Source organism: Salvelinus fontinalis, chromosome 1, assembly GCF_029448725.1.
Source record: "Salvelinus fontinalis isolate EN_2023a chromosome 1, ASM2944872v1, whole genome shotgun sequence".
Lineage (NCBI taxonomy): Eukaryota > Metazoa > Chordata > Actinopteri > Salmoniformes > Salmonidae > Salvelinus > Salvelinus fontinalis.
In genome coordinates this window covers 7,501,258-7,529,057 of record NC_074665.1, presented here as the reverse complement: position 1 = coordinate 7,529,057, position 27,800 = coordinate 7,501,258, and the positions used below count along the sequence as shown (strand labels likewise).

At 46.5% G+C, this 27,800-nt stretch overlaps 1 protein-coding gene across 2 annotated transcripts in view; it reads left to right on the top strand.

Moving 5' to 3' along the window:
- The window catches only part of elp4 (elongator acetyltransferase complex subunit 4), a 143,659-nt gene that overhangs the window by 39,327 nt on the left and 76,532 nt on the right, over positions 1-27,800 (top strand). For both annotated transcript variants that reach the window (XM_055863753.1, XM_055863839.1), the window contains exons 8-9: positions 10,051-10,159; positions 14,273-14,379. In XM_055863753.1, the coding sequence (XP_055719728.1) occupies positions 10,051-10,159; positions 14,273-14,379 (216 nt within the window). The remainder of the gene's footprint in view (positions 1-10,050; positions 10,160-14,272; positions 14,380-27,800) is intronic.

The window sequence follows — 27,800 nt, the reverse complement described above, 5'->3', positions numbered from 1 at the left end:
GTGTGTTCATCTATCAGTTACACATGTCAGTACATACACACAACAAGTAGGTCACATGGGGGAGAGGCGTCTCCCCGTGAGGTGTTGCTTTATTTGTTTTTTGAAACCAGGTTTGCTGTTCACTTGCGCTATATGAGAGGAGATCCATGCACTCATGGCTCTGTATAATACTGTACGTTTCTGTGAATTGACTATTCAAATAATGTGGAACGTACAACACATTGTTTCTTATAAAAACAAGAAATGATGCATTGTCTTTCCTCAACTCTTAGCCAAGACAGACTGTCAAGCACAGTATTAATATTAGCCCTCTGATTACAATGAAGAGCAAGACGTTCTGCTCTGTTCTGGACCAGCTGCAGCTTAACTAGGTCCTTTGCAGTACTTGACCATATGACTGGACAATAACCAAGATAAGATAAAACTAGAGCCTGCAGGAGTTGCTTTGTGGAGTGTGGTGTCAAAAAAGTAGAGCGTCTCTTTATTACGGACAGACCTCTCCCCATCTTTACAACCATTGAATTTAGTTTTAGAGATGTTCAGGACCAGTTTATTACTGACTACCCATTCCAAAACTGACTGCAACTCTTTGTTAAGTGTTTCAATGACTTCATTAGCTGTGGTTGCTGACGCGTATATGGTTGAATCATCAGCATACATGGACACACATGCTTTGTTTAATGCCAGTGGCAGGTCTTTTGTAAAAATTGATTAGAGTAAAGGGCCTAGAGAGCTGCCCTGCGGAACACCACACTTTACATGTTTGACATTAGAGAAGCTTCCATTAAAGAAAACCCTTTGAGTTCTATTAGATAACTTTTTTTAGAGCTTTCTCAACAACAGGTAATGGTCAATAATATCAAAGGCTGCACTGAAATCTAACAGTACAGCTCCCACAATCTTCTTATTATCAATTTATAATTTATTTTGACCAATCGTCAGTCATTTGAGTCAGTGCTGTACATTTTGAGTGGCCTTCTCTATATGCATGCTGAAAGTCTGTTGTTCATTTGTTTACAGAGAAATAGCATTGTATTTGGTCAAACATAATTTATTCCAACAGTTTGTTAAGAGCTGGCAGCAAGCTGATAGGTCTGCTGTTAGAACCAGTAAAGGCCACTTTACCACTCTTGGGTAGTGGAATGACTTTGGCTTCCCTCCAGGCCTGAGGACAAAGACTTTCTTCTAGGCTCAGATTAAAAATATGACAGATAGGAGTGGCTATAGAGTCAGCTACCATTCTCAGTGTCAGGAGGTTTGTCATTATTGATCGATAACAATCATTTTTTCACCTCTCCCACACTTCAAACTTACAATGCTCATCTTTCATTATTTGTTTTTTTATACAATTGCTCACTGTTCGTTGTTTGCATTTCCTGCCTAAATGTGACTACTTTATTTGTGTGTGTGTTCGTCCTTACTCTGGACCCTCAGTGTGGAGTAAGTAGGGGCATATGGCAGACGGTGGCTCTCTCCCAGAAACTCAGCCACAGAAACACACGCGCTAGAACAGACATCCAGACCGATCTGATGTAGGGCTGGACGATATGGCCTAAAAATCATATCTTGAATTATTTATTTTTCTAATTTATGGGCGATTTCATGATATACAGTATATTTTTTTTACGTTTTCTCTAAATAAGCTTTGTTGCACAATTTCAGGACAAATACACTGCATTTCAAACAGTCAGCAATAATCTAATGAATTCAGGGCTTATAAAATTATATCTAGGCTAAATATAAGCCTTCCGCAACCATAAGACCCACTAATAATTTAAATTTTTGATCAATATAATTTAACCTTTATTGTATGCTATTGCTTGGAACATAAATACATGGGACTCTAGATGACATCATAATGAGGTTTTGTTTCCAACATTTGGGCTGTTTTCCTAAAGAAGTTAAATCCGCTATGTGTTTTGTTTCCTTGCCACAATACTAACAAGAATCGCGATACTGGTATGTTCCCGGCCCTACCCGGTACCCCTAACCCTGTCCTGAGAGGTAGTATGGACAACGATGCCTTCTCTGATGGGAGTGACCACTGACTGTCCCTCTCTGGCCTGAATACTAAACCCTTCATATCTGATTCTCTACCCCCCTCCACCCTGTAACAACCACATGATTTTGGAGGTATAGCAACATATGACTGTGATAGAGGAAGCTGTATTTAGCTAGTTGGTTAGTCTGGTCTCTCTCAGCCACAGACAGTCTAGACTGGCAGCAGTGGGGCTAGTTGGGCTACACTGGCCGCTCTATCCATTATTAAACACCCACACCCAGCGAGGAAGAGTGATGCACAGAAAGCCTCCTCACACCGCCCAGTGCCACAGTCCACCTGAAACTTTAATCAGGACCTTGGTCCCCTTGCTCATCACACACACCCGTCATTCAGAGCCCCACTAGTTTTGATCCCTACCTTTTCTAGCTAAAAAGCCAGTGGAAAATACAGAACATAGGGGTTGGTAATGTTCTCTATTTGCGCTGTGATTTCCTCAGTGTTCTGTCACTCATGGGGACACTACGTCACCGCCAAATCTAAGGGTAGAGCTCGAAATTCAAGCCATCTGGGGTGCTGCCTGAGAGTTACATTTAGAAGTGCCCATCCAAGAAGATTCAAGGTCATTGGCCACAGATAAAATTGTCAAATCACATACAGTTGAAGTCGGAAATTTACATACACTTAGGTTTACAGACAGATTATTTCACTTATAATTCACTGTATCACAATTTCAGTGGGTCAGAAGTTTACATACACTAAGTTGACTGTGCCTTTAAACAGCTTGGAAAATTCCAGAAAATGATGTCATGGCTTTAGAAGCTTCTTATAGGCTAATTGACATCGTTTGAGTCAATTGGAGGTGTACCTGTGCATGTATTTCAAGGCCTAACTTCAAACTCAGTGCCTCTTTGCTTGACATCATGGGAAAATAAAAAATAAATAATCCAAGACCTCAGAAAAATAATTGTATACCTCCACAAGTCTGGTTCATCCTTGGGAGCAATTTCCAAATGCCTGAAGGTACCACATTTATCTGTACAAACAATAGTATGCAAGTATAAACACCATGGGACCATGCATCCGTCATACCGATCAGGAAGGAGACTCGTTCTATCCCCTAGAGATGAACGTACTTTGGTGCGAAAAGTACAAATTAATCCCAGATCAACAGCAAAGGACCTTGTGAAGATGCTGGAGGAAACGGGTACAAAAGCATCTATATTCACACTAAAACGAGTCCTATATCGACATAACCTGAACGGCCGCTCAGCAAGGACTACGCCAGACTACGGTTTGCAACTGCACATGGGGACAAAGATCGTACTTTTTGAAGAAATGTTCTCTGGTCTGATGAAACAAAAATAGAACTGTTTGGCCATAATGACCATCGTTATGTTTGGAAGAAAAAGGGGGAGGCTTGCAAGTCGAATAACACCATCCCAACCGTGAAGCACGGGGGTGGCAGCATCATGTTGTGGGGTTGCTTTGCTGCAGGGGGGACTGGTGCACTTCACAAAATAGATGGCATCATGGGGGAGGGAAATTATGTGAATATATTGAAGCAGCATCTCAAGACATCAGTCAGGAAGTTAAAGCTTGGTCGCAAATGGGTCTTCCAAATGGACAACGACCCCAAGCATACTTCCAAAGTTGTGGCAAAATGGCTTAAGGACAACAAAGTCAACGTATTGGAGTGGCCATCACAAAGCCCTGACCTCAATCCTATAGAACATTCGTGGGCAGAACTGAAAAAGCGTGTGCGAGCAAGGAGGACTATAAACCTGACTCAGTTACACCAGCTCTGTCAGGAGGAATGGGCCAAAATTCACCCAACTTATTGTGGGAAGCTTGTGGAAGGCTACCCGAAACGTTTGACCCAAGTTAAACAATTTAAAGGCAATGCTACCAAATGCTAATTGAGTGTATGTAAACTTCTGACCCACTGGGAATGTGATGGAAGAAATAAAAGCTGAAATAAATCATTCTCTCTATTATTATTATTCTGACATTTCACATTCTTAAAATAAAGTGGTGATCCTAACTGACCTAAGAGGGAATTTCTACTAGGATTAAATGTCAGGAATTGTGAAAAACTGAGTTTAGATGTATTTGGCTAAGGTGTATGTAAACTTCCGACTTCAACTGTATCTACAGCAGCTTTGATTGGACAACATTTTAGCTTGCAGGCTAGCAGTCATCATTAATGAAGTCGACAATCTAGCCTGTCACTAGCCTGCTCTTCAGTGGGGTGGGTGTGTGGTCCTAAGTCTAGGTTAAAGGGTCTCTTTTCCAAGCTTAAAAAGATAAACATTTAACATTGGCCATGGTGTCAGTCCAGCATGACTTCTGCCTCGCTCAAAACAACTGGAATCTCAGAACTGTGAAATGTGATTTTTTTTTTGAAGACAACTGGGAACTCTGAAAAACGAGCTCAGACTGGGAAAATACGTGTTGAACGGTCATCCAACTCGAATTGCAAGTCGGAAACTCTGGCCTCTCTAGAGCTCCGACCTGAAGATCACTGACGTCATCATGATTCAACCCCAGTTGTCTTGAAAGCACCATAAATCCAGAGAATGCCAGACTTTGATGACAAAGTTTGATGACAGAATTTGCCCTCGAAGGACCACCGCGCCACCTTCCTGTTCAAGTGAGCACAGCACAACAAGATGAGTCCAAAAATGTCTTGTATGCTGCTGTATAAATGATGTAATATGCCAGGTAGATGTGTAAACTGTAGCTAAGAAAGTAATACTAAGTGTATGTTGTGTAGTAAGCTGTTAGTAGCCCATGTGCCTCACCCTAATAACTCCCGTTTCCCCTCCTAATGTTGCTACTGTTCTGACTTGGTGGTGCACATGTAGCCTATAGCCTGTGTTAGAGAAATGTAATCATTGATTATTGTAAGAGCTTTCATTGTCTGCTTATATTTCCCCTTTATTTATCCTACGGTTCTGACTTGTTGTACAGGGACAATACTGTAAGAATGGCCCATGTTCTCAATTCTGTCGCCGTACATTTCAAAAGTGCTGAACAAATAGGTATATTGACTACGTCTGTCGTCGCTCACTCATTAATGTCTTAAGAGGCAATCTGTCATTTTGATTATCTGCTTGCTCTTATGCCATAGTTTGTACATCTCAATTGTCAGTAGAAACCACATTTGTTTAAGCAAGTCAGCTGTTTTTTAAAAAGGCAATAAATGAGGCTGAATTGAACTGTTTTGCTGCAGACAAGGCTCCGCTGATAGCAATGTGTAGCAATGGTAAGGTGTTGGGACAGCTTTATTTAGGTCCTAACAGTTTATGAGAACCGTTAATGTATTTAGTGTTGTGTAGTGGGCTTGCTGGCATGCATAATAACCCCCCAAAATGTTTGCTCCATCAAGATTTACATATTCAAATCGCAACTGATTAACATACTACTGTTTACTACATAACAGACTAATATTTGTGTAAACACACACATAGTCTAACACCTACACTCTCAGGCTCATACACAACATGAAGTAAACACACACACATAGTCTAACACCTACACTCTCAGGCTCATACACAACATGAAGTAAACACACACACATAGTCTAATACCTACACTCTCGGGCTCATACACAACATGAAGTAAACACACACACATAGTCTAATACCTACACTCTCAGACTCATACACAACATGAAGTAAACACACACACATAGTCTAATACCTACACTCTCAGGCTCATACACAACATGAAGTAAACACACACATAGTCTAATACCTACACTCTCAGGCTCATACACAACATGAAGTAAACACACACACATAGTCTAATACCTACACTCTCAGGCTCATACACAACATGAAGTAAACACACACACATAGTCTAATACCTACACTCCCAGGCTCATACACAACATGAAGTAAACACACACACATAGTCTAATACCTACACTCTCAGGCTCATACACAACATGAAGTAAACACACACACATAGTCTAATACCTACACTCTCAGGCTCATACACAACATGAAGTAAACACACTCATGCAGCACCTATGTCAATGCACTGTACAGTTGTGGCCAAAAGTTTTGAGAATGACACAAATATACATTTTCACATAAGTCTGCTGCCTCAGTTTGTATGATGGCAATTTGCATATACTCCTGAATGTTATGAAGCGTTGCAATTAATTGCAAAGTCCCTCTTTGCCATGCAAGTGAACTGAATCCCCAAAAAACATTTCCACTGCATTTCAGCCCTGCCACAAAAGGACCAGCTGACATCATGTCAGTGATTCTCTCGTTAACACAGGTGTGAGTGTTGACGAGGACAAGGCTGGAGATCACTCTGTCACTCTGTCATGCTGATAACAGACTGGAAGCTTCAAAAGGAGGGTGGTGCTTGGAATCATTGTTCTTCCTCTGTCAACCATGGTTACCTGCAAGGAAACACGTGCCGTCATCATTGCTTTGCACAAAAAGGGCTTCACAGGCAAGGATATTGCTTCCAGTAAGATTGCACCTAAATCAACCATTTATCGGATCATCAAGAACTTCAAGGAGAGCGGTTCAATTGTTGTGAAGAAGGCTACAGGGCGCCCAAGAAAGTCCAGCAAGCACCAGGACTGTCTCCTAAAGTTGATTCAGCTGCGGGATCGGGGCACCACCAGTACGGAGCTTGCTCAGGAATGGCAGCAGGCAGGTGTGAGTGCATCTGCTTGCACAGTGAGGCGAAGACTTTTGGAGGATGGCCTGGTGTCAAGAAGGGCAGCAAAGAAGCCACTTCTCCCCAGGAAAAACATCAGGGACATACTGATATTCTGCAAAAGGTACAGGGATTGGACTGCTGAGGACTGGGGTAAAGTCATTTTCTCTGATGAATCCCCTTTCCGATTGTTTGGGCCATCTGTAAAAAAGCTTGTTCGGAGAAGACAAGGTGAGCGCTACCATCAGTCCTGTGTCATACCAACAGTAAAGCATCCTGAGACCATTCATGTGTGGGGTTGCTTCTCAGCCAAGGGAGTGGGCTCACTCACAATTTTGCCTAAGAACACAGCCGTGAATAAAGAATGGTACCAACACATCCTCCGAGAGCAACTTCTCCCAACCATCCAGGAACATTTTGGTGACGAACAATGCCTTTTCCAGCATGATGGAGCACCTTGCCATAAGGCAAAAGTGATAACTAAGTAGCTCGGGGAACAAAACATTGATATTTTGGGTCCATGGCCAGGAAACTTCCCAGACCTTAATCCCATTGAGAACTTGTGGTCAAGCCTCAAGATCCGGGTGGACAAACAAAAACCCACAAATTCTGACAAACTCCAAGCATAGATTATGCAAGAATGGGCTGCCATCAGTCAGGATGTGGCCCAGAAGTTAATTGACAGCATGCCAGGGCGGATTGCAGAGGTCTTGAAAAAGAAGGGTCAACCCTGCAAATATTGACTCTTTGCATCAACTTCATGTAATTGTCAATAAAAGCATTTGACACTTGATTGTAATTATACTTCAGTATTCCATAGTAACATCTGACAAAATATCTAAAGACACTGAAGCAGCAAACTTTGTGGAAATTAATATTTGTGTCATTCTCAAAACTTTTGGCCACGACTGCATATAGGGGAAAGGATAACTGCATTGAAGCGACAATAAATCGGCATTTGGTTTATTGATTGTGATATGTTGTCTGATGACCTACAGGTAACTGCCAAAATCAGGGAAACACTTGAGTAAATGAGGCATATATAGTATATTGAAAGCAGGTGCTTCCACACAGATGTGGTTCTTGAGTTAATTAAGCAATTAACATCCCATCATACTTAGGGTCATGTAGAAAAATTCCCAGTTGCCTGTTTTTTTGTCTACCGTGGCTAGAAGAAGAGATCAGTGACTGAAAGAGAGGTCTGTAAGGAGCATAGGGGGTTTAAAGAGTGTGTGTCTCAGTCACCAGATCTCAACGCTATTCAACGCTTATGGGAGATTCTGGAGCAGCGCCTGAGACTGTATTTTCCATCACCAAAACACCAAATTATTAAATTGATCACGAAAGAATGTTGTCACATCCCTCCAATAGACTTCCAGACACTTGTAGAATCTATGCCGCGGCTCCTTGAAGCTGTTCTGGTGGGTCTTGGTGGGTCCAACGCCCTATTTAGACAGTTTATGTTGGTGTGAGAAGCCGACGCAGCGGATCAGACCGGGAGGAGACAGACAGGATGTTCATTCAGTTGGCCATCCTAAAATCACAGACCACACACACACTATTGGTGGCCCACCCCTCTAAACAGTACAATTAAAATGTGTGCTAAATAATTTCGCTCACCCCGGGTTTAATTTCTGTGTGTGACTGACCTCAGCCTCTAAGTGCTCTGAGGCCTGACTGGGGGGACATGCATACTTTAAAAGTAGAACACAAGTGAAAAGGATGGAGAACAAGAAAGGATGATAAGACAGGAAGGCATGAAAACTGCATCAGGCAGTGGCAGGCAGCCAACACAGAGAGGAGGACGTTAATGATTTAAGAGGCTGAGGAGATGAATAATAGAAGACGCCCGCCATCCCTGTGCCCCCCTCTTCCTCACTCCCTCTGTCCCCCTCTTCCTCAATCCCTGTGTCCCTCTCTTCCTCTCTCCCTCTCTTCCTGTGTCCCTCTCTCCCTGCGTCCCTCTCTCTCCCTGCGTTCCCCTCTCCCTCCCTCTTCTCCCTCTCTCTCCCTGCGTTCCCCTCTCCCTCCCTCTTCTCCCTCTCTCTCCCTGCGTTCCCCTCTCCCTCCCTCCCTCTTCTCCCTCTCTCTCCCTGCGTTCCCCTCTCCCTCCCTCCCTCCCTCCCTCCCTCTCTTTCCCTGCTTTCCTCTCCCTGCAATCCTCTCTCTCTCTTCCTTGTTCTCTGCTGTCACATCAGAGGGAGATCTGACCAGCAGGGGGAGCCCTCCTCCTCGAGCGATCCTCTCCCCTTCACTCCTTCAACTGTGTTTGTGTTCTTGTGTGCATGTTGCGTGTGTGTTTGTCTTTGTGCATGAGTGTACATATACACATCTCTCTACTTGTGTGTTGTGTGGTACAAAGATATTATGCAGCATCTCCTCCTTGCTGCTCCTAATGTTTACCTTTACCCCCCACACCTTTCTCCATGTAACCTCAGCAACTTCCCCCCCCCACACCATTCTCCATGTGACCTCAACAACTGCCCCCCCACACCATTCTCCATCTGACCTCAACAACTGCCCCCCCCCACACCATTCTCCATCTGACCTCAACAACTGCCCCCCCCACACCATTCTCCATGTGACCTCAACAACTGCCCCCCCCACACCTTTCTCCATCTGACCTCAACAACTGCCCCCCCCCACACCATTCTCCATCTGACCTCAACAACTGCCCCCCTACACCATTCTCCATGTGACCTCAACAACTGCCCCCCCCACTCCTTTCTCCATCTGACCTCAACAACTGCCCCCCCCACACCTTTCTCCATCTGACCTCAACAACTGCCCCCCCACACCATTCTCCATCTGACCTCAACAACTGCCCCCCCCCCACACCATTCTCCATGTGACCTCAACAACTGCCCCCCCCCCACCTTTCTCCATGTGAACTCAACAACTGCCCCCCCCACACCTTTCTCCATCTGACCTCAATAACTGCCCCCCCCACACCTTTCTCCATCTGACCTCAACAACTGCCCCCCCCCCCCCACACCTTTCTCCATGTAACTTCAACAACTGCCCCCCCACACCATTCTCTATGTGACCTCAACAACTGCCCCTCCCTCCACATCGACTCTCACCCGATCGGCAGGTAGTGCAGGTAGTGCCCGAAGTCCTGACGTCGGGTAATGATGACCTAATTTAATTTCAGCGCTGACGTCAGTAGGTTTTCAGTTACCTGTGATCACTAATTTCTCTCTCTCCTCTCTCTCTCTTTCCCTCACCCTCACTCTCCATCTCTCTTTCTTTCTCTCCATCTCTCTGTCTCTTTCCCTCACCCTCACTCTCCATCTCTCTTTCTCTCTCTCTTTCCCTCACCCTCACTCTCCATCTCTCTTTCTCTCCATCTCTCTCTCCTACAGAACAGAGCTCTGATGGGCAATATAACCAGGTTGTGTGACACGGCCATCGCTCTAGAGTCCTTCAGAGGCTCAGAGAGAGAGACCAACCCCCTGTACAAAGATTACCACGGTAACCCCCCCCCCCCCCCACACACACACACACACACACAGGGCCAGTGCATAAGGACAAGAGGTGTGTGTGTGTGTGTGTGTGGTGTGTGTGTGTGTGTGCGTGTGCGCGCGATTGTGGAGGCTGGTCGGCTAGGCAGGCAGGCCCCTCACAGGGCAGCCCAGGCTGTCAGTGCCTGTTAGTGGGCTGCTGCTCAATCAGACGTGCTCCTCACTAGACAGGCCGGGGGGGATTCAGCTGCCACGCCGCACTCTCCCCCTCGCCCCTCTCACCCCCCAGCAGAGCTCCTCTCTCCCGCCCTCCCTCCACACACATACAACCCCAGTCCCATATACCCCTGAGGCCTGGTGTAGAGCAGAGTGGACCAATGCTGGGGAATCTATATTCTTCACCATCACTCTCTCCATCTTTTTCTCTGTCCATTCCTCTCTCCATAGATGGTATAGTCTGCTCTGACATGGAGGATGATGACAGTCTGAGACGGGGAAGAGGAAGGAGATATATATTTAAGCATCCCCCTCTCTCTCTCTCTCATACACACATTCCCTCCCTCCATCCCTCCCTCACACTCTCTCTCTCCCTCTGTCACACATTCCCTCTCTCCATCTCTCCCTCACACTCTCTCTCTACCTCTCTGTCTCACATTCCCTCCCTCCATCACTCCCTCACACTCTCTCTCTCCCTCTCTGTCACACATTCCCTCTCTCTATCTCTCCCTCACACTCTCTCTCCCTCTGTCTCACATTCCCTCCATCCCTCCCGCACACTCTCTCTCTCCCTCTGTCACACATTCCCTCTCTCCATCTCTCCCTCACACTCTCTCTCTCCCTCTCTGTCTCACATTCCCTCCCTCCATCACTCCCTCACACTCTCTCTCTCCCTCTGTCACACATTCCCTCTCTCCATCACTCCCTCACACTCTCTCTCTCCCTCTGTCACACATTCCCTCTCTTCATCTCTTCCTCACACTCTCTCATACACACATTCCCTCTCTCCATCATTCCCTCACACTCTCTCCCTCTCTCTCTCTCCCTCCCTCCCTCATACACACGTTCCCTCCATCACTCCCTCTCTCTCCCTCCCTCCCTCCCTCATACACACTTTCCCTCTCTCCATCACTCCCTCAGTCTCTCTCTCACACATAAAGGTCAGTTTAAGAGATGGAGGTATTTTTAGACATGCCTCTCTTTCTCTCTTGCTCTTTTCTTCTGGTTTATTCCTCTCCTCCTTTCCTTTCCTCTGGTTTATTCCCCTTCTCCTCATCCTTTCCTCTGGTTCATTCCCCTTCTCCTCCTCCTTTCCTCTGGTTTATTCCCCTTCTCCTCCTCTCCTCTGGTTTATTCCCCTTCTCCTCTCCTCCTTTCCTCTGGTTTATTCCCCTTCTCCTCCTCCTTTCCTCTGGTTTATTCCCCTTCTCCTCTCCCCCTTTCCTCTGGTTTATTCCCCTTCTCCTCTCCTCCTTTCCTCTGGTTTATTCCCCTTCTCCTCTCCTCCTTTCCTCTGGTTTATTCCCCTTCTCCTCTCCTCCTTTCCTCTGGTTTATTCCCCTTCTCCTCCTCCTTTCCTCTGGTTTATTCCCCTTCTCCTCCTCTCCTTTCCTCTGGTTTATTCCCCTTCTCCTCTCCTCCTTTCCTCTGGTTTATTCCCCTTCTCCTCTCATCCTTTCCTCTGGTTCATTCCCCTTCTCCTCCTCCTTTCCTCTGGTTCATTCCCCTTCTCCTCCTCTCCTTTCCTCTGGTTTATTCCCCTTCTCCTCCTCTCCTTTCCTCTGGTTTATTCCCCTTCTCCTCTCATCCTTTCCTCTGGTTTATTCCCCTTCTCCTCTCCTCCTTTCCTCTGGTTTATTCCCCTTCTCCTCTCCTCCTTTCCTCTGGTTTATTCCCCTTCTCCTCTCATCCTTTCCTCTGGTTTATTCCCCTTCTCCTCTCCTCCTTTCCTCTGGTTTATTCCCCTTCTCCTCTCCTCCTTTCCTCTGGTTTATTCCCCTTCTCCTTTCCTCTGGTTTATTCCCCTTCTCCTCTCCTCCTTTCCTCTGGTTTATTCCCCTTCTCCTCTCCTCCTTTCCTCTGGTTTATTCCCCTTCTCCTCTCCTCCTTTCCTCTGGTTTATTCCCCTTCTCCTCTACTCCTTTCCTCTGGTTTATTCCCCTTCTCCTCTCCTCCTTTCCTCTGGTTTATTCCCCTTCTCCTCTCCTCCTTTCCTCTGGTTTATTCCCCTTCTCCTCTCCTCCTTTACTCTGGTTTATTCCCCTTCTCCTCCTCCTTTCCTCTGGTTTATTCCCCTTCTCCTCCTCCTTTCCTCTGGTTTATTCCCCTTCTCCTCTCCTCCTTTCCTCTGGTTTATTCCCCTTCTCCTCCTCCTTTCCTCTGGTTTATTCCCCTTCTCCTCTCCCCCTTTCCTCTGGTTTATTCCCCTTCTCCTCTCCTCCTTTCCTCTGGTTTATTCCCCTTCTCCTCTCCTCCTTTCCTCTGGTTTATTCCCCTTCTCCTCCTCCTTTCCGCTGGTTTATTCCCCTTCTCCTCTCCCCCTTTCCTCTGGTTTATTCCCCTTCTCCTCTCCTCCTTTCCTCTGGTTTATTCCCCTTCTCCTCTCCTCCTTTCCTCTGGTTTATTCCCCTTCTCCTCCTCCTTTCCTCTGGTTTATTCCCCGTCTCCTCTGGTTTATTCCCCTTCTCCTCCTTTCGTCTGGTTTATTCCCCTTCTCTCCCCCTTTCCTCTGGTTTACTCCCCTTCTCCTCTCCTCCTTTCCTCTGGTTTATTCCCCGTCTCCTCTGGTTTATTCCCCTTCTCCTCTCTTCTGGTTTATTCCTAATTTCCTTTGGTTTATTCCTCCTTTCCTCTCAGTCTGGTTAGTCAGCCCTAGTTGAGACAGATGAAGAGTGATTAAATGGCATCTTTTAGTTTCTCCTCCAACACAATGTATTATTTACATGCTGCCACGTCCCACGTCCCTGACCTGTCCCACTGACCGCTACTGTTTTGCTTTGTGTTCACCCACCGCACAATAATACACTTCAATATAATACACAGCTATATAATACACAGCTGAGGATTGAATCTCTGTTAGAAAGATGTTGATCTGATATTTAACTATACTGGCAGTATTTGACCTATATCAAAATATACATCCTCTGTTTAAGAATTCGAAAATGTGTGTTCATTGTGTGTTTGTCTGTGTGCGTTTTGTAGCAGCAGTTCAGGGCTGCTCAAAGCATGCTGGGATGGCTGTCACAGCGAATCAGACGATAGGAAATCACCCAAGTGCACGGAGGAGAGAACTCACCATCCCCCTCTCTTTCTCCATCTATTCCCCCCTCTCTCTCTTTCTCTCTCACTCTCTCTCTTGCTCTCATTCTCTCCTCTCCTTTTGTACCATCCCTGCCTCTGCTTACCAGTTTTATGAAATGTCACTTTACGGAGGGAGGGAGAATTTCTTAAGGTCTCTTCCTATGAAAAGTGAACCTATTTATTCCTCTCGCCCACCACCCCTCCCATCTACAACATATTATGTATAGCAAGCCCTACAGCACACACACACACACACACACACACACACACACACACACACACACACACACACAGTCACTCCAGCCTGCCGGTCTTCCTTCCTGAAATAAGAACTCAATTAGTTTGTCCCCTGGAATACAAGTCCCTGTTTATCTTGTTCTGCCTCATTACTTGAGTATAATCACAACATTTTGCCTGAGTGCTTCAAGTGCTGAATCTTGCAGCTCCTGATTGGATGGGAGGATAGAGTGAGGGAGGGAGAAAGGAGAGAGGGATACATGGAGGGCGAAGGAACCTGTCTCCTGAGCTCCCTCCTAATAGGAGGTCTATGAGGGCCTGGCACATAACTGGCGATTACAACTCAATAGTCTATAGTGACTTCCTCTTCCCATGTCCACATCTGATCTGAAAATATAAGATAGGTTTAAGGAAGGTGGTGAATGCCTTCCAGGTATAACCTGTTCACAATCCACTTTGTTTCCACATCAGTGCAGAGAAAGGAAAGGAGACAATTGAGGAAGCCACTTGACTATTGAGATGCACCCATGGATGATGTGTACTTTGTCCTTTATCCAAATTGGTTTCCCTCTGTCCTCCTCTCTCCCAGGTCTGCTAGATGTACGTCAGCTGCCCTATCTGAACTGCCTGGTGTGTGATCTGCCCGACAACAAGGACCTGGCCTTCAAACTCAAGAGGAAGCAGTTCACCATTGAGGTAGGCCTCTGCCGACACAACAACCCGCTGGAGCGTGTGGTTACGTAATCTAGCAAACAAACAAGTGTCATATCCTGTTATCTTTTCACACGCTTTCTCTCATACTCTTTTTCACTCTGTATTTCACTCACTCTGTCTTTCACGCACTCACTCTGTCTTTCACACACACACTCTGTCTTTCACACACACACTCTGTCTTTCACACACACACTCTGTCTTTCACACACACACTCTGTCTTTCACACACACACTCTGTCTTTCACACACACACTCTGTCTTTCACACACACATTCTGTCTTTCACACACACACTCTGTCTTTCACACACACACGCTGTCTTTCACACACACACGCTGTCTTTCACACACACACTCTGTCTTTCACACACACACGCTGTCTTTCACACACACACGCTGTCTTTCACACACACACGCTGTCTTTCACTCACACACTCTGTCTTTCACTCACACACTCTGTCTTTCACACACACACTCTGTCTTTCACACACACACACACGCTGTCTTTCACACACACACACACGCTGTCTTTCACACACACACGCTGTCTTTCACACACACACGCTGTCTTTCACACACACACGCTGTCTTTCACACACACACGCTCTCTTTCACACACACACGCTGTCTTTCACTCACACACTCTGTCTTTCACACACACACGCTGTCTTTCACACACTCTGTCTTTCACACACACACGCTGTCTTTCACACACTCTGTCTTTCACACACACACGCTCTCTTTCACACACACACGCTGTCTTTCACTCACACACTCTGTCTTTCACACACACACGCTGTCTTTCACACACGCTGTCTTTCACACACACACGCTGTCTTTCACACACGCTGTCTTTCACACACGCTGTCTTTCAAATATACACATTCAGGCACATACTCATACATGCAGAGAAAAAGCACATTATCTCAACAGCCAAATCCTATTATCATTTAATGAAAGCGTTAACTTATTACAGATCTCCATTGAGAACAGAAGTAATGATTTATTTAAAACCTTTTGCATTACATTTCTTCTGCATTCTTCCTGTCCACAGCATGGCTCACAGTAAGTGCTGATGGTTATTTTGAATTGTCTCTGGCGTTAGCCTCGCTTCACTAGCCTCTGTTAACTTTCTCCAGCTATCGGTTGGCAATGAGAAAGGTGAATCTATGGATTATACACCAGTGTTGTCACACCTACTGCCGAGCAACTTCAAAGGTACCAGAGAAGAAACAGCTCATGAACAGGAGATGAGGAAAGACTATTGTGTTCTGGAGTACTTTAGTTACTATGGACCTTTATCAGGACCCTATGACACCTACTTCCTGTTATTGTTGAGTACTTTAGTTACTATGGACCTTTATCAGGCCCCTGTGACACCTACTTCCTGTTATTGTTGAGTACTTTAGTTACTATGGACCTTTATCAGGTCCCTATGACACCTACTTCCTGTTATTGTTGAGTACTTTAGTTACTATGGACCTTTATCACACCCCTGTTACACCTACTTCCTGTTATTGTTGAGTACTTTAGTTACTATGGACCTTTATCACGCCCCTATGACACCTACTTCCTGTTATTGTTGAGTACTTTAGTTACTATGGACCTTTATCAGGACCCTATGACACCTACTTCCTGTTATTGTTGAGTACTTTAGTTACTATGGACCTTTATCAGGACTCTGACACCTACTTCCTGTTATTGTTGAGTACTATAGTTATTATGGACCTTTATCACGCCCCTATGACACCTACTTCCTGTTATTGTTGAGTACTTTAGTTACTATGGACCTTTATCAGGACACTATGATACCTACTTCCTGTTATTGTTGAGTACTATAGTTACTATGGACCTTTATCACACCCCTGTTACACCTACTTCCTGTTATTGTTGAGTACTTTAGTTACTCTGGACCTTTATCACGCCCCTATGACACCTACTTCCTGTTATTGTTGAGTACTTTAGTTACTATGGACCTTTATCAGGTCCCTATGACACCTACTTCCTGTTATTGTTGAGTACTTTATTTACTATGGACCTTTATCAGGTCCCTATGACACCTACTTCCTGTTATTGTTGAGTACTTTAGTTACTATGGACCTTTATCACACCCCTGTTACACCTACTTCCTGTTATTGTTGAGTACTTTAGTTACTATGGACCTTTATCAGGCCCCTATGACACCTACTTCCTGTTATTGTTGACTACTTTAGTTACTATGGACCTTTATCAGGCCCCTAGGACACCTACTTCCTGTTATTGTTGACTACTTTAGTTACTATGGACCTTTATCAGGCCCCTATGACACCTACTTCCTGTTATTGTTGAGTACTTTAGTTACTATGGACCTTTATCAGGCCCCTATGACACCTACTTCCTGTTATTGTTGAGTACTTTAGTTACTATGGACCTTTATCACGCCCCTATGACACCTACTTCCTGTTATTGTTGAGTACTTTAGTTACTATGGACCTTTATCAGGCCCCTAGGACACCTACTTCCTGTTATTGTTGAGTACTTTAGTTACTATGGACCTTTATCAGGCCCCTAGGACACCTACTTCCTGTTATTGTTGACTACTTTAGTTACTATGGACCTTTATCAGGCCCCTATGACACCTACTTCCTGTTATTGTTGAGTACTTTAGTTACTATGGACCTTTATCAGGCCCCTATGACACCTACTTCCTGTTATTGTTGAGTACTTTAGTTACTATGGACCTTTATCAGGCCCCTATGACACCTACTTCCTGTTATTGTTGAGTACTTTAGTTACTATGGACCTTTATCAGGCCCCTATGACACCTACTTCCTGTTATTGTTGACTACTTTTGTTACTATAGTATGGAATGTGTGGATAGTGCAGTGTATACGCCTGTACATCTGATGAGATAATTATACCAGGGTCTGGCAGGTGTTAAGTTAAATCTTGGGACTCTGTCAAGCACTGCGATTGCTCTTTGGTACACACCACACCACCGTCACTAGACTGACCTAGTACAGAATCTGTCATTTTCAGTCTCTATTGTAGATATTCAGTGGTCCTGACTGAGCTCTCCTGACATTAGAGGTTTGACTATGCTAATTCAACCCCTCCCTGACCCTCTGGCCTCTCTAGCAAGCCCTTCCATTAAGGCCCTCTGTGTCTGTCTCCTCCCTCGCTTTTCTCCCTCCTCAGACCCCCCCAATCCAAGTACTCGAGTGCAGCTGCCCTCCCCTCCTGCCCTTGCCTTTATCCGCCGTACGCGCACGCGCACACAAACCCGCACACACACACATACACACACACACACACACACACACAGATTCACTCTCCTTCACTGTAATCCATCTCTGTGGCCCTTCTCTCCAGATGAAGGGCCTCTCCTCTGTCAAACTCATCATTGTCCTTCATTACTGTATCATTATCTTATTATTAACTTATCATACTCTGGCCTTCTAGTGGTTAATCAGGGAGTTATCGTCTCTGATAGGAGGAGAGAGGGAGAGGAGGGACTTCCACTCTTTATACTTACCCTTTATCACCCCTCTACTCTTTATCACCCTCTCTCCTCCTCTCACCTCCCTCTCTCCTCCCCTCACCTCCCTCTCTCCTCCCCTCTTCTCCCTCTGAAAAGCCCTCTCTCCTCCCCTCTTCTCCCTCTGAAAAGCCCTCTCTCCTCCCCTCTTCTCCCTCTGAAAAGCCCTCTCTCCTCCCCTCTTCTCCCTCTGAAAAGCCCTCTCTCCTCTCCTCTTCTCCCTCTAAAAGCCCTCTCTCCTCTCCTCTTCTCCCTCTGAAAAGCCCTCTCTCCTCTCCTCTTCTCCCTCTAAAAGCCCTCTCTCCTCCCCTCTTCTCCCTCTGAAAAGCCCTCTCTCCTCCCCTCTTCTCCCTCTGAAAAGCCCTCTCTCCTCCCCTCTTCTCCCTCTGAAAAGCCCTCTCTCCTCTCCTCTTCTCCCTCTAAAAGCCCTCTCTCCTCCTCCTGAAAAGCCCTCTCTCCTCCCCTCTTCTCCCTCTGAAAAGCCCTCTCTCCTCTCCTCTTCTCCCCTGAAAAGCCCTCTTCCTCCCCTCACCTCCCTCTCTCCTCTCCTCTTCTCCCCTGAAAAGCCCTCTTCCTCCCCTCACCTCCCTCTCTCCTCTCCTCTTCTCCCTCTGAAAAGCCCTCTTCCTCCCCTCACCTCCCTCTCTCCTCCCCTCTTCTCCCTCTGAAAGCCCTCTCCAGTGTAGATTTCTAAGGTCCATAAAAGACACGGTGGTTATTCTGAACGGCCTTTTAATTCCCGTCCTTAGTGGATCTGTATGTCTGCTGGGCTCCTCCCTGAGCGTCGTGGGACTGGGTGTTGTACTGCTGGGCTCCTCCCTGAGCGTCGTGGGACTGGGTGTTGTACTGCTGGGCTCCTCCCTGAGCGTCATGGGACTGGGTGTTGTACTGCTGGGCTCCTCCCTGAGCGTCATGGGACTGGTGTTGTACTGCTGGGCTCCTCCCTGAGCGTCATGGGACTGGTGTTGTACTGCTGGGCTCCTCCCTGAGCGTCGTGGGACTGGTGTTGTACTGCTGGGCTCCTCCCTGAGCGTCATGGGACTGGTGTTGTACTGCTGGGCTCCTCCCTGAGGGTCATGGGACTGGTGTTGTACTGCTGGGCTCCTCCCTGAGCGTCATGGGACTGGTGTTGTACTGCTGGGCTCCTCCCTGAGCGTCATGGGACTGGTGTTGTACTGCTGGGCTCCTCCCTGAGCGTCGTGGGACTGGGTGTTGTACTGCTGGGCTCCTCCCTGAGCGTCATGGGACTGGTGTTGTACTGCTGGGCTCCTCCCTGAGCGTCATGGGACTGGGTGTTGTACTGCTGGGCTCCTCCCTGAGCGTCGTGGGACTGGGTGTATGTCTGCTGGGCTCCTCCCTGAGCGTCATGGGACTGGGTGTTGTACTGCTGGGCTCCTCCCTGAGTGTCGTGGGACTGGGTGTTGTACTGCTGGGCTCCTCCCTGAGCGTCGTGGGACTGGGTGTTGTACTGCTGGGCTCCTCCCTGAGCGTCGTGGGACTGGGTGTTGTACTGCTGGGCTCCTCCCTGAGCGTCATGGGACTGGGTGTTGTACTGCTGGGCTCCTCCCTGAGCGTCGTGGGACTGGGCTCCTCCCTGAGCGTCGTGGGACTGGGTGTTGTACTGCTGGGCTCCTCCCTGAGCGTCGTGGGACTGGGCTCCTCCCTGAGCGTCGTGGGACTGGGTGTATGTCTGCTGGGCTCCTCCCTGAGCGTCGTGGGACTGGGTGTTGTACTGCTGGGCTCCTCCCTGAGCGTCGTGGGACTGGGTGTATGTCTGCTGGGCTCCTCCCTGAGCGTCATGGGACTGGGTGTTGTACTGCTGGGCTCCTCCCTGGGCGTCGTGGGACTGGGTGTATGTCTGCTGGGCTCCTCCCTGAGTGTCGTGGGACTGGGTGTTGTACTGCTGGGCTCCTCCCTGGGCGTCGTGGGACTGGGTGTATGTCTGCTGGGCTCCTCCCTGAGCGTCGTGGGACTGGGTGTATGTCTGCTGGGCTCCTCCCTGGGCGTCGTGGGACTGGGTGTTGTACTGCTGGGCTCCTCCCTGGGCGTCGTGGGACTGGGTGTATGTCTGCTGGGCTCCTCCCTGAGTGTCGTGGGACTGGGTGTATGTCTGCTGGGCTCCTCCCTGAGCGTCGTGGGACTGGGTGTATGTCTGCTGGGCTCCTCCCTGAGCGTCATGGGACTGGGTGTTGTACTGCTGGGCTCCTCCCTGGGCGTCGTGGGACTGGGTGTATGTCTGCTGGGCTCCTCCCTGAGCGTCATGGGACTGGGTGTTGTACTGCTGGGCTCCTCCCTGAGCGTCGTGGGACTGGGCTCCTCCCTGAGCGTCGTGGGACTGGGTGTATGTCTGCTGGGCTCCTCCCTGAGTGTCGTGGGACTGGGTGTTGTACTGCTGGGCTCCTCCCTGAGCGTCATGGGACTGGGTGTTGTACTGCTGGGCTCCTCCCTGAGCGTCGTGGGACTGGGTGTTGTACTGCTGGGCTCCTCCCTGAGCGTCGTGGGACTGGGTGTTGTACTGCTGGGCTCCTCCCTGAGCGTCGTGGGACTGGGTGTTGTACTGCTGGGCTCCTCCCTGAGCGTCGTGGGACTGGGCTCCTCCCTGGGCGTCATGGGACTGGGTGTATGTCTGCTGGGCTCCTCCCTGAGCGTCGTGGGACTGGGTGTATGTCTGCTGGGCTCCTCCCTGAGCGTCATGGGACTGGGTGTATGTCTGCTGGGCTCCTCCCTGAGCGTCGTGGGACTGGGTGTATGTCTGCTGGGCTCCTCCCTGAGCGTCGTGGGACTGGGTGTATGTCTGCTGGGCTCCTCCCTGAGCGTCGTGGGACTGGGTGTTGTACTGCTGGGCTCCTCCCTGAGCGTCGTGGGACTGGGCTCCTCCCTGAGCGTCATGGGACTGGGTGTTGTACTGCTGGGCTCCTCCCTGAGCGTCATGGGACTGGGTGTTGTACTGCTGGGCTCCTCCCTGAGCGTCGTGGGACTGGGTGATGTACTGCTGGGCTCCTCCCTGAGCGTCATGGGACTGGGTGTTGTACTGCTGTATACTGTCTGAGGGACAGGCTTTGTGTGGGGTTGTCTTGGGAATGACAGGCAGCACTCTTAATAAAAGTAAGACATGGAGTAGAAAAGAGAGGGAGAGGAAAGAGGTTAGGTCAAACTGGCTACAACACATGTTGACATAAGCGAGCACACGATATGAAATGCCAATCAAATTCCCTGGTGGTGATCTGTATTGTGTGTGGAGGGAATTTCCAGAGTATCTCTCATGACGTCACCAGTCGCCCATCAAACCAATCAAACATTTATTTATCCTTTATTTAAATAGGCAAGTCAGTTAAGAACAAATTCTTATTTACAGTGACGGCCTACCCCGGCCAAACCCGGGACTCCCAGGCACAGCCGGTTGTGATACATCCTGGATCTCACATGCAATCAGCCGTTGTCCCATTGTTACGTAATGCTCTGCACGCTCTCCATGCTGTGATTGGCGCTTGGCATTCTGGGTAATGCATGGTGGGGGTGCGGCGGCCATTTCTGCTGAGTCACTGCCTCACCCCAGGTGTGTGCGTGTGTGTGTTTACCTTTGCGTTCCGTCTGCGTGTCTCGGCGTGGCTGTGACCCGTTGGACAACTGTCCCAGAGGGATGTTGATTGGCATGTGAGATAGCGATGAGATTCCCTCCCAGCCCTGTGTGACGTCCCACACCAAGCCAACTAATCACTCCAGGACACGTCCGCCCCGGGCGGCAGCTCAGCCTCTTTCTCTACCTGCATCTCTGTCTCCCTCTCCCTCCGTCACTCTCTTTCAACTATTCATGTCTCTCTCTCTAGTGGTGTCTCTCCTTCTCTACCTTCAAATATTCATCTGTCTGTCTCTCCTTCTCTACCTTCAACTATTCATCTGTCTATCTCTCTAGTGGTGTCTCTCCTTCTCTACCTTCAAATATTCATCTGTCTATCTCTCTAGTGGTGTCTCCTTCTCTACCTTCAACTATTCATCTGTCTATCTCTCTAGTGGTGTCTCTCCTTCTCTACCTTCAACTATTCATCTGTCTATCTCTCTAGTGGTGTCTCTCCTTCTCTACCTTCAAATATTCATCTGTCTATCTCTCTAGTGGTGTCTCTCCTTCTCTACCTTCAACTATTCATCTGTCTATCTCTCTAGTGGTGTCTCCTTCTCTACCTTCAACTATTCATCTGTCTATCTCTCTAGTGGTGTCTCTCCTTCTCTACCTTCAAATATTCATCTGTCTCTCTCTCTAGTGGCGTCTCTCCTTCTCTACCTTCAACTGTTCATCTGTCTATCTCTCTAGTGGTGTCTCTCCTTCTCTACCTTCAACTATTCATCTGTCTATCTCTCTCTAGTGGCGTCTCTCCTTCTCTACCTTCAACTATTCATCTGTCTATCTCTCTCTAGTGGCGTCTCTCCTTCTCTACCTTCAACTATTCATCTGTCTCTCTCTCTAGTGGTGTCTCTCCTTCTCTACCTTCAACTATTCATCTGTCTGTCTCTCCTTCTCTACCTTCAACTATTCATCTGTCTGTCTCTCCTTCTCTACCTTCAACTATTCATCTGTCTCTCTCTCTAGTGGCGTCTCTCCTTCTCTACCTTCAACTATTCATCTGTCTCTCTCTCTAGTGGTGTCTCTCCTTCTCTACCTTCAACTATTCATCTGTCTGTCTCTCCTTCTCTACCTTCAACTATTCATCTGTCTCTCTCTCTAGTGGTGTCTCTCCTTCTCTACCTTCAACTATTCATCTGTCTATCTCTCTAGTAGTGTCTCTCCTTCTCTACCTTCAACTATTCATCTGTCTCTCTCTAGTGGCGTCTCTCCTTCTCTACCTTCAAATATTCATCTGTCTATCTCTCTAGTGGTGTCTCCTTCTCTACCTTCAACTATTCATCTGTCTATCTCTCTAGTGGTGTCTCTCCTTCTCTACCTTCAACTATTCATCTGTCTATCTCTCTAGTGGTGTCTCTCCTTCTCTACCTTAAAATATTCATCTGTCTATCTCTCTAGTGGTGTCTCTCCTTCTCTACCTTCAAATATTCATCTGTCTATCTCTCTAGTGGTGTCTCTCCTTCTCTACCTTCAACTATTCATCTGTCTATCTCTCTAGTGGTGTCTCTCCTTCTCTACCTTCAAATATTCATCTGTCTCTCTCTCTAGTGGCGTCTCTCCTTCTCTACCTTCAACTGTTCATCTGTCTATCTCTCTAGTGGTGTCTCTCCTTCTCTACCTTCAACTATTCATCTGTCTATCTCTCTCTAGTGGCGTCTCTCCTTCTCTACCTTCAACTATTCATTTCTGTCTTTCTCTCTAGTGGCGTCTCTCCTTCTCTACCTTCAACTATTCATCTGTCTCTCTCTAGTGGCGTCTCTCCTTCTCTACCTTCAACTATTCATCTGTCTCTCTCTAGTGGCGTCTCTCCTTCTCTACCTTCAACTATTCATCTGTCTGTCTCTTCTTCTCTACCTTCAACTATTCATCTGTCTCTCTCTCTAGTGGTGTCTCTCCTTCTCTACCTTCAACTATTCATCTGTCTATCTCTCTAGTAGTGTCTCTCCTTCTCTACCTTCAACTATTCATCTGTCTCTCTCTAGTGGCGTCTCTTCTTCTCTACCTTCAACTATTCATCTGTCTATCTCTCTAGTGGCGTCTCTCCTTCTCTACCTTCAACTATTCATCTGTCTATCTCTCTCTAGTGGCGTCTCTCCTTCTCTACCTTCAACTATTCATCTGTCTATCTCTCTAGTGGTGTCTCTCCTTCTCTACCTTCAACTATTCATCTGTCTATCTCTCTAGTGGCGTCTCTCCTTCTCTACCTTCAACTATTCATCTGTCTATCTCTCTAGTGGTGTCTCTCCTTCTCTACCTTCAACTATTCATTTCTGTCTTTCTCTCTAGTAGTGTCTCTCCTTCTCTACCTTCAACTATTCTTCTGTCTGTCTCTCTAGTAGTGTCTCTCCTTCTCTACCTTCAACTATTCATCTGTCTCTCTCTAGTGGCGTCTCTCCTTCTCTACCTTCAACTATTCATCTGTCTATCTCTCTCTAGTGGCGTCTCTCCTTCTCTACCTTCAACTATTCATTTCTGTCTTTCTCTCTAGTGGCGTCTCTCCTTCTCTACCTTCAACTATTCATCTGTCTGTCTCTCCTTCTCTACCTTCAACTATTCATCTGTCTCTCTCTCTAGTGGCGTCTCTCCTTCTCTACCTTCAACTATTCATCTGTCTATCTCTCTAGTGGCGTCTCTCCTTCTCTACCTTCAACTATTCATCTGTCTGTCTCTCCTTCTCTACCGTCAACTATTCATCTGTCTATCTCTCTAGTGGCGTCTCTCCTTCTCTACCTTCAACTATTCATCTGTCTATCTCTCTCTAGTGGCGTCTCTCCTTCTCTACCTTCAACTATTCATCTGTCTATCTCTCTCTAGTGGTGTCTCTCCTTCTCTACCTTCAACTATTCATCTGTCTCTCTCTAGTGGCGTCTCTCCTTCTCTACCTTCAACTATTCATCTGTCTATCTCTCTCTAGTGGCGTCTCTCCTTCTCTACCTTCAACTATTCATCTGTCTCTCTCTAGTGGTCTCTCCTTCTCTACCTTCAACTATTAATTTCTGTCTATCTCTCTCTAGTGGTGTCTCTCCTTCTCTACCTTCAACTATTAATTTCTGTCTTTCTCTCTAGTGGCGTCTCTCCTTCTCTACCTTCAACTATTCATTTCTGTCTTTCTCTCTAGTGGCGTCTCTCCTTCTCTACCTTCAACTATTCATTTCTGTCTTTCTCTCTAGTGGCGTCTCTCCTTCTCTACCTTCAACTATTCATCTGTCTATCTCTCTCTAGTGGCGTCTCTCCTTCTCTACCTTCAACTATTCATTTCTGTCTTTCTCTCTAGTGGCGTCTCTCCTTCTCTACCTTTAACTATTCATCTGTCTATCTCTCTCTAGTGGCGTCTCTCCTTCTCTACCTTCAACTATTCATTTCTGTCTTTCTCTCTAGTGGCGTCTCTCCTTCTCTACCTTCAACTATTCATCTGTCTATCTCTCTAGTAGTGTCTCTCCTTCTCTACCTTCAACTATTCATCTGTCTCTCTCTCTAGTGGCGTCTCTCCTTCTCTACCTTCAACTATTCATCTGTCTATCTCTCTAGTGGCGTCTCTCCTTCTCTACCTTCAACTATTCATCTGTCTGTCTCTCCTTCTCTACCTTCAACTATTCATCTGTCTATCTCTCTAGTGGCGTCTCTCCTTCTCTACCTTCAACTATTCATCTGTCTATCTCTCTCTAGTGGCGTCTCTCCTTCTCTACCTTCAACTATTCATCTGTCTATCTCTCTCTAGTGGTGTCTCTCCTTCTCTACCTTCAACTATTAATTTCTGTCTTTCTCTCTAGTGGCGTCTCTCCTTCTCTACCTTCAACTATTCATTTCTGTCTTTCTCTCTAGTGGCGTCTCTCCTTCTCTACCTTCAACTATTCATTTCTGTCTTTCTCTCTAGTGGCGTCTCTCCTTCTCTACCTTCAACTATTCATCTGTCTATCTCTCTCTAGTGGCGTCTCTCCTTCTCTACCTTCAACTATTCATTTCTGTCTTTCTCTCTAGTGGCGTCTCTCCTTCTCTACCTTTAACTATTCATCTGTCTATCTCTCTCTAGTGGCGTCTCTCCTTCTCTACCTTCAACTATTCATTTCTGTCTTTCTCTCTAGTGGCGTCTCTCCTTCTCTACCTTCAACTATTCATCTGTCTATCTCTCTAGTAGTGTCTCTCCTTCTCTACCTTCAACTATTCATCTGTCTATCTCTCTCTAGTGGTGTCTCTCCTTCTCTACCTTCAACTATTCATCTGTCTCTCTCTCTAGTGGCGTCTCTCCTTCTCTACCTTCAACTATTCATCTGTCTGTCTCTCCTTCTCTACCTTCAACTATTCATCTGTCTATCTCTCTAGTGGCGTCTCTCCTTCTCTACCTTCAACTATTCATCTGTCTATCTCTCTCTAGTGGCGTCTCTCCTTCTCTACCTTCAACTATTCATCTGTCTATCTCTCTCTAGTGGTGTCTCTCCTTCTCTACCTTCAACTATTCATCTGTCTCTCTCTAGTGGCGTCTCTCCTTCTCTACCTTCAACTATTCATCTGTCTATCTCTCTCTAGTGGCGTCTCTCCTTCTCTACCTTCAACTATTCATCTGTCTCTCTCTAGTGGTCTCTCCTTCTCTACCTTCAACTATTCATTTCTGTCTTTCTCTCTAGTGGCGTCTCTCCTTCTCTACCTTCAACTATTCATTTCTGTCTTTCTCTCTAGTGGCGTCTCTCCTTCTCTACCTTCAACTATTCATTTCTGTCTTTCTCTCTAGTGGCGTCTCTCCTTCTCTACCTTCAACTATTCATCTGTCTATCTCTCTCTAGTGGCGTCTCTCCTTCTCTACCTTCAACTATTCATTTCTGTCTTTCTCTCTAGTGGCGTCTCTCCTTCTCTACCTTTAACTATTCATCTGTCTATCTCTCTCTAGTGGCGTCTCTCCTTCTCTACCTTCAACTATTCATTTCTGTCTTTCTCTCTAGTGGCGTCTCTCCTTCTCTACCTTCAACTATTCATCTGTCTATCTCTCTAGTAGTGTCTCTCCTTCTCTACCTTCAACTATTCATTTCTGTCTTTCTCTCTAGTGGCGTCTCTCCTTCTCTACCTTCAACTATTCATCTGTCTATCTCTCTTAGTGGTGTCTCTCCTTCTCTACCTTCAACTATTCATCTGTCTATCTCTCTTAGTGGTGTCTCTCCTTCTCTACCTTCAACTATTCATCTGTCTATCTCTCTCTAGTGGTGTCTCTCCTTCTCTACCTTCAACTATTCATTTCTGTCTTTCTCTCTAGTGGTGTCTCTCCTTCTCTACCTTCAACTATTCATCTGTCTCTCTCTAGTGGCGTCTCTCCTTCTCTACCTTCAACTATTCATCTGTCTATCTCTCTAGTAGTGTCTCTCCTTCTCTACCTTCAACTATTCATCTGTCTCTCTCTCTAGTGGCGTCTCTCCTTCTCTACCTTCAACTATTCATCTGTCTCTCTCTAGTGGCGTCTCTCCTTCTCTACCTTCAACTATTCATCTGTCTCTCTCTAGTGGCGTCTCTCCTTCTCTACCTTCAACTATTCATCTGTCTATCTCTCTAGTGGCGTCTCTCCTTCTCTACCTTCAAATATTCATCTGTCTTTCTCTCTAGTGGTGTCTCTCCTTCTCTACCTTCAACTATTCATCTGTCTATCTCTCTAGTGGTGTCTCTCCTTCTCTACCTTCAACTATTCAATTCAATTCAAGGGGCTTTATTGGCATGGGAAACATGTGTTATCATTGCCAAAGCAAGTGAGGTAGATATTATACAAAAGTGAAATAAACAATACAAATTAACAGTAAACATTACACATACAGAAGTTTCAAAACAATAAAGACATTACAAATGTTATATTATATATATACAGTGTTGTAACAATGTACAAATGGTTAAAGCACACAAGTTAAAATAAATAAGCATAAATATGGGTTGTATTTACAATGGTGTTTGTTCTTCACTGGTTGCCCTTTTCTTGTGGCAACAGGTCACAAATCTTGCTGCTGTGATGGCACACTGTGGAATTTCTCCCAGTAGATATGGGAGTTTATCAAAATTGGATTTGTTTTCAAATTCTTTGTGGATCTGTGTAATCTGAGGGAAATATGTCTCTCTAATATGGTCATACATTGGGCAGGAGGTTAGGAAGTGCAGCTCAGTTTCCACCTCATTTTGTGGGCAGTGTGCACATAGCCTGTCTTCTCTTGAGAGCCATGTCTGCCTACGGCGGCCTTTCTCAATAGCAAGGCTATTCATCTGTCTATCTCTCTAGTGGTGTCTCTCCTTCTCTACCTTCA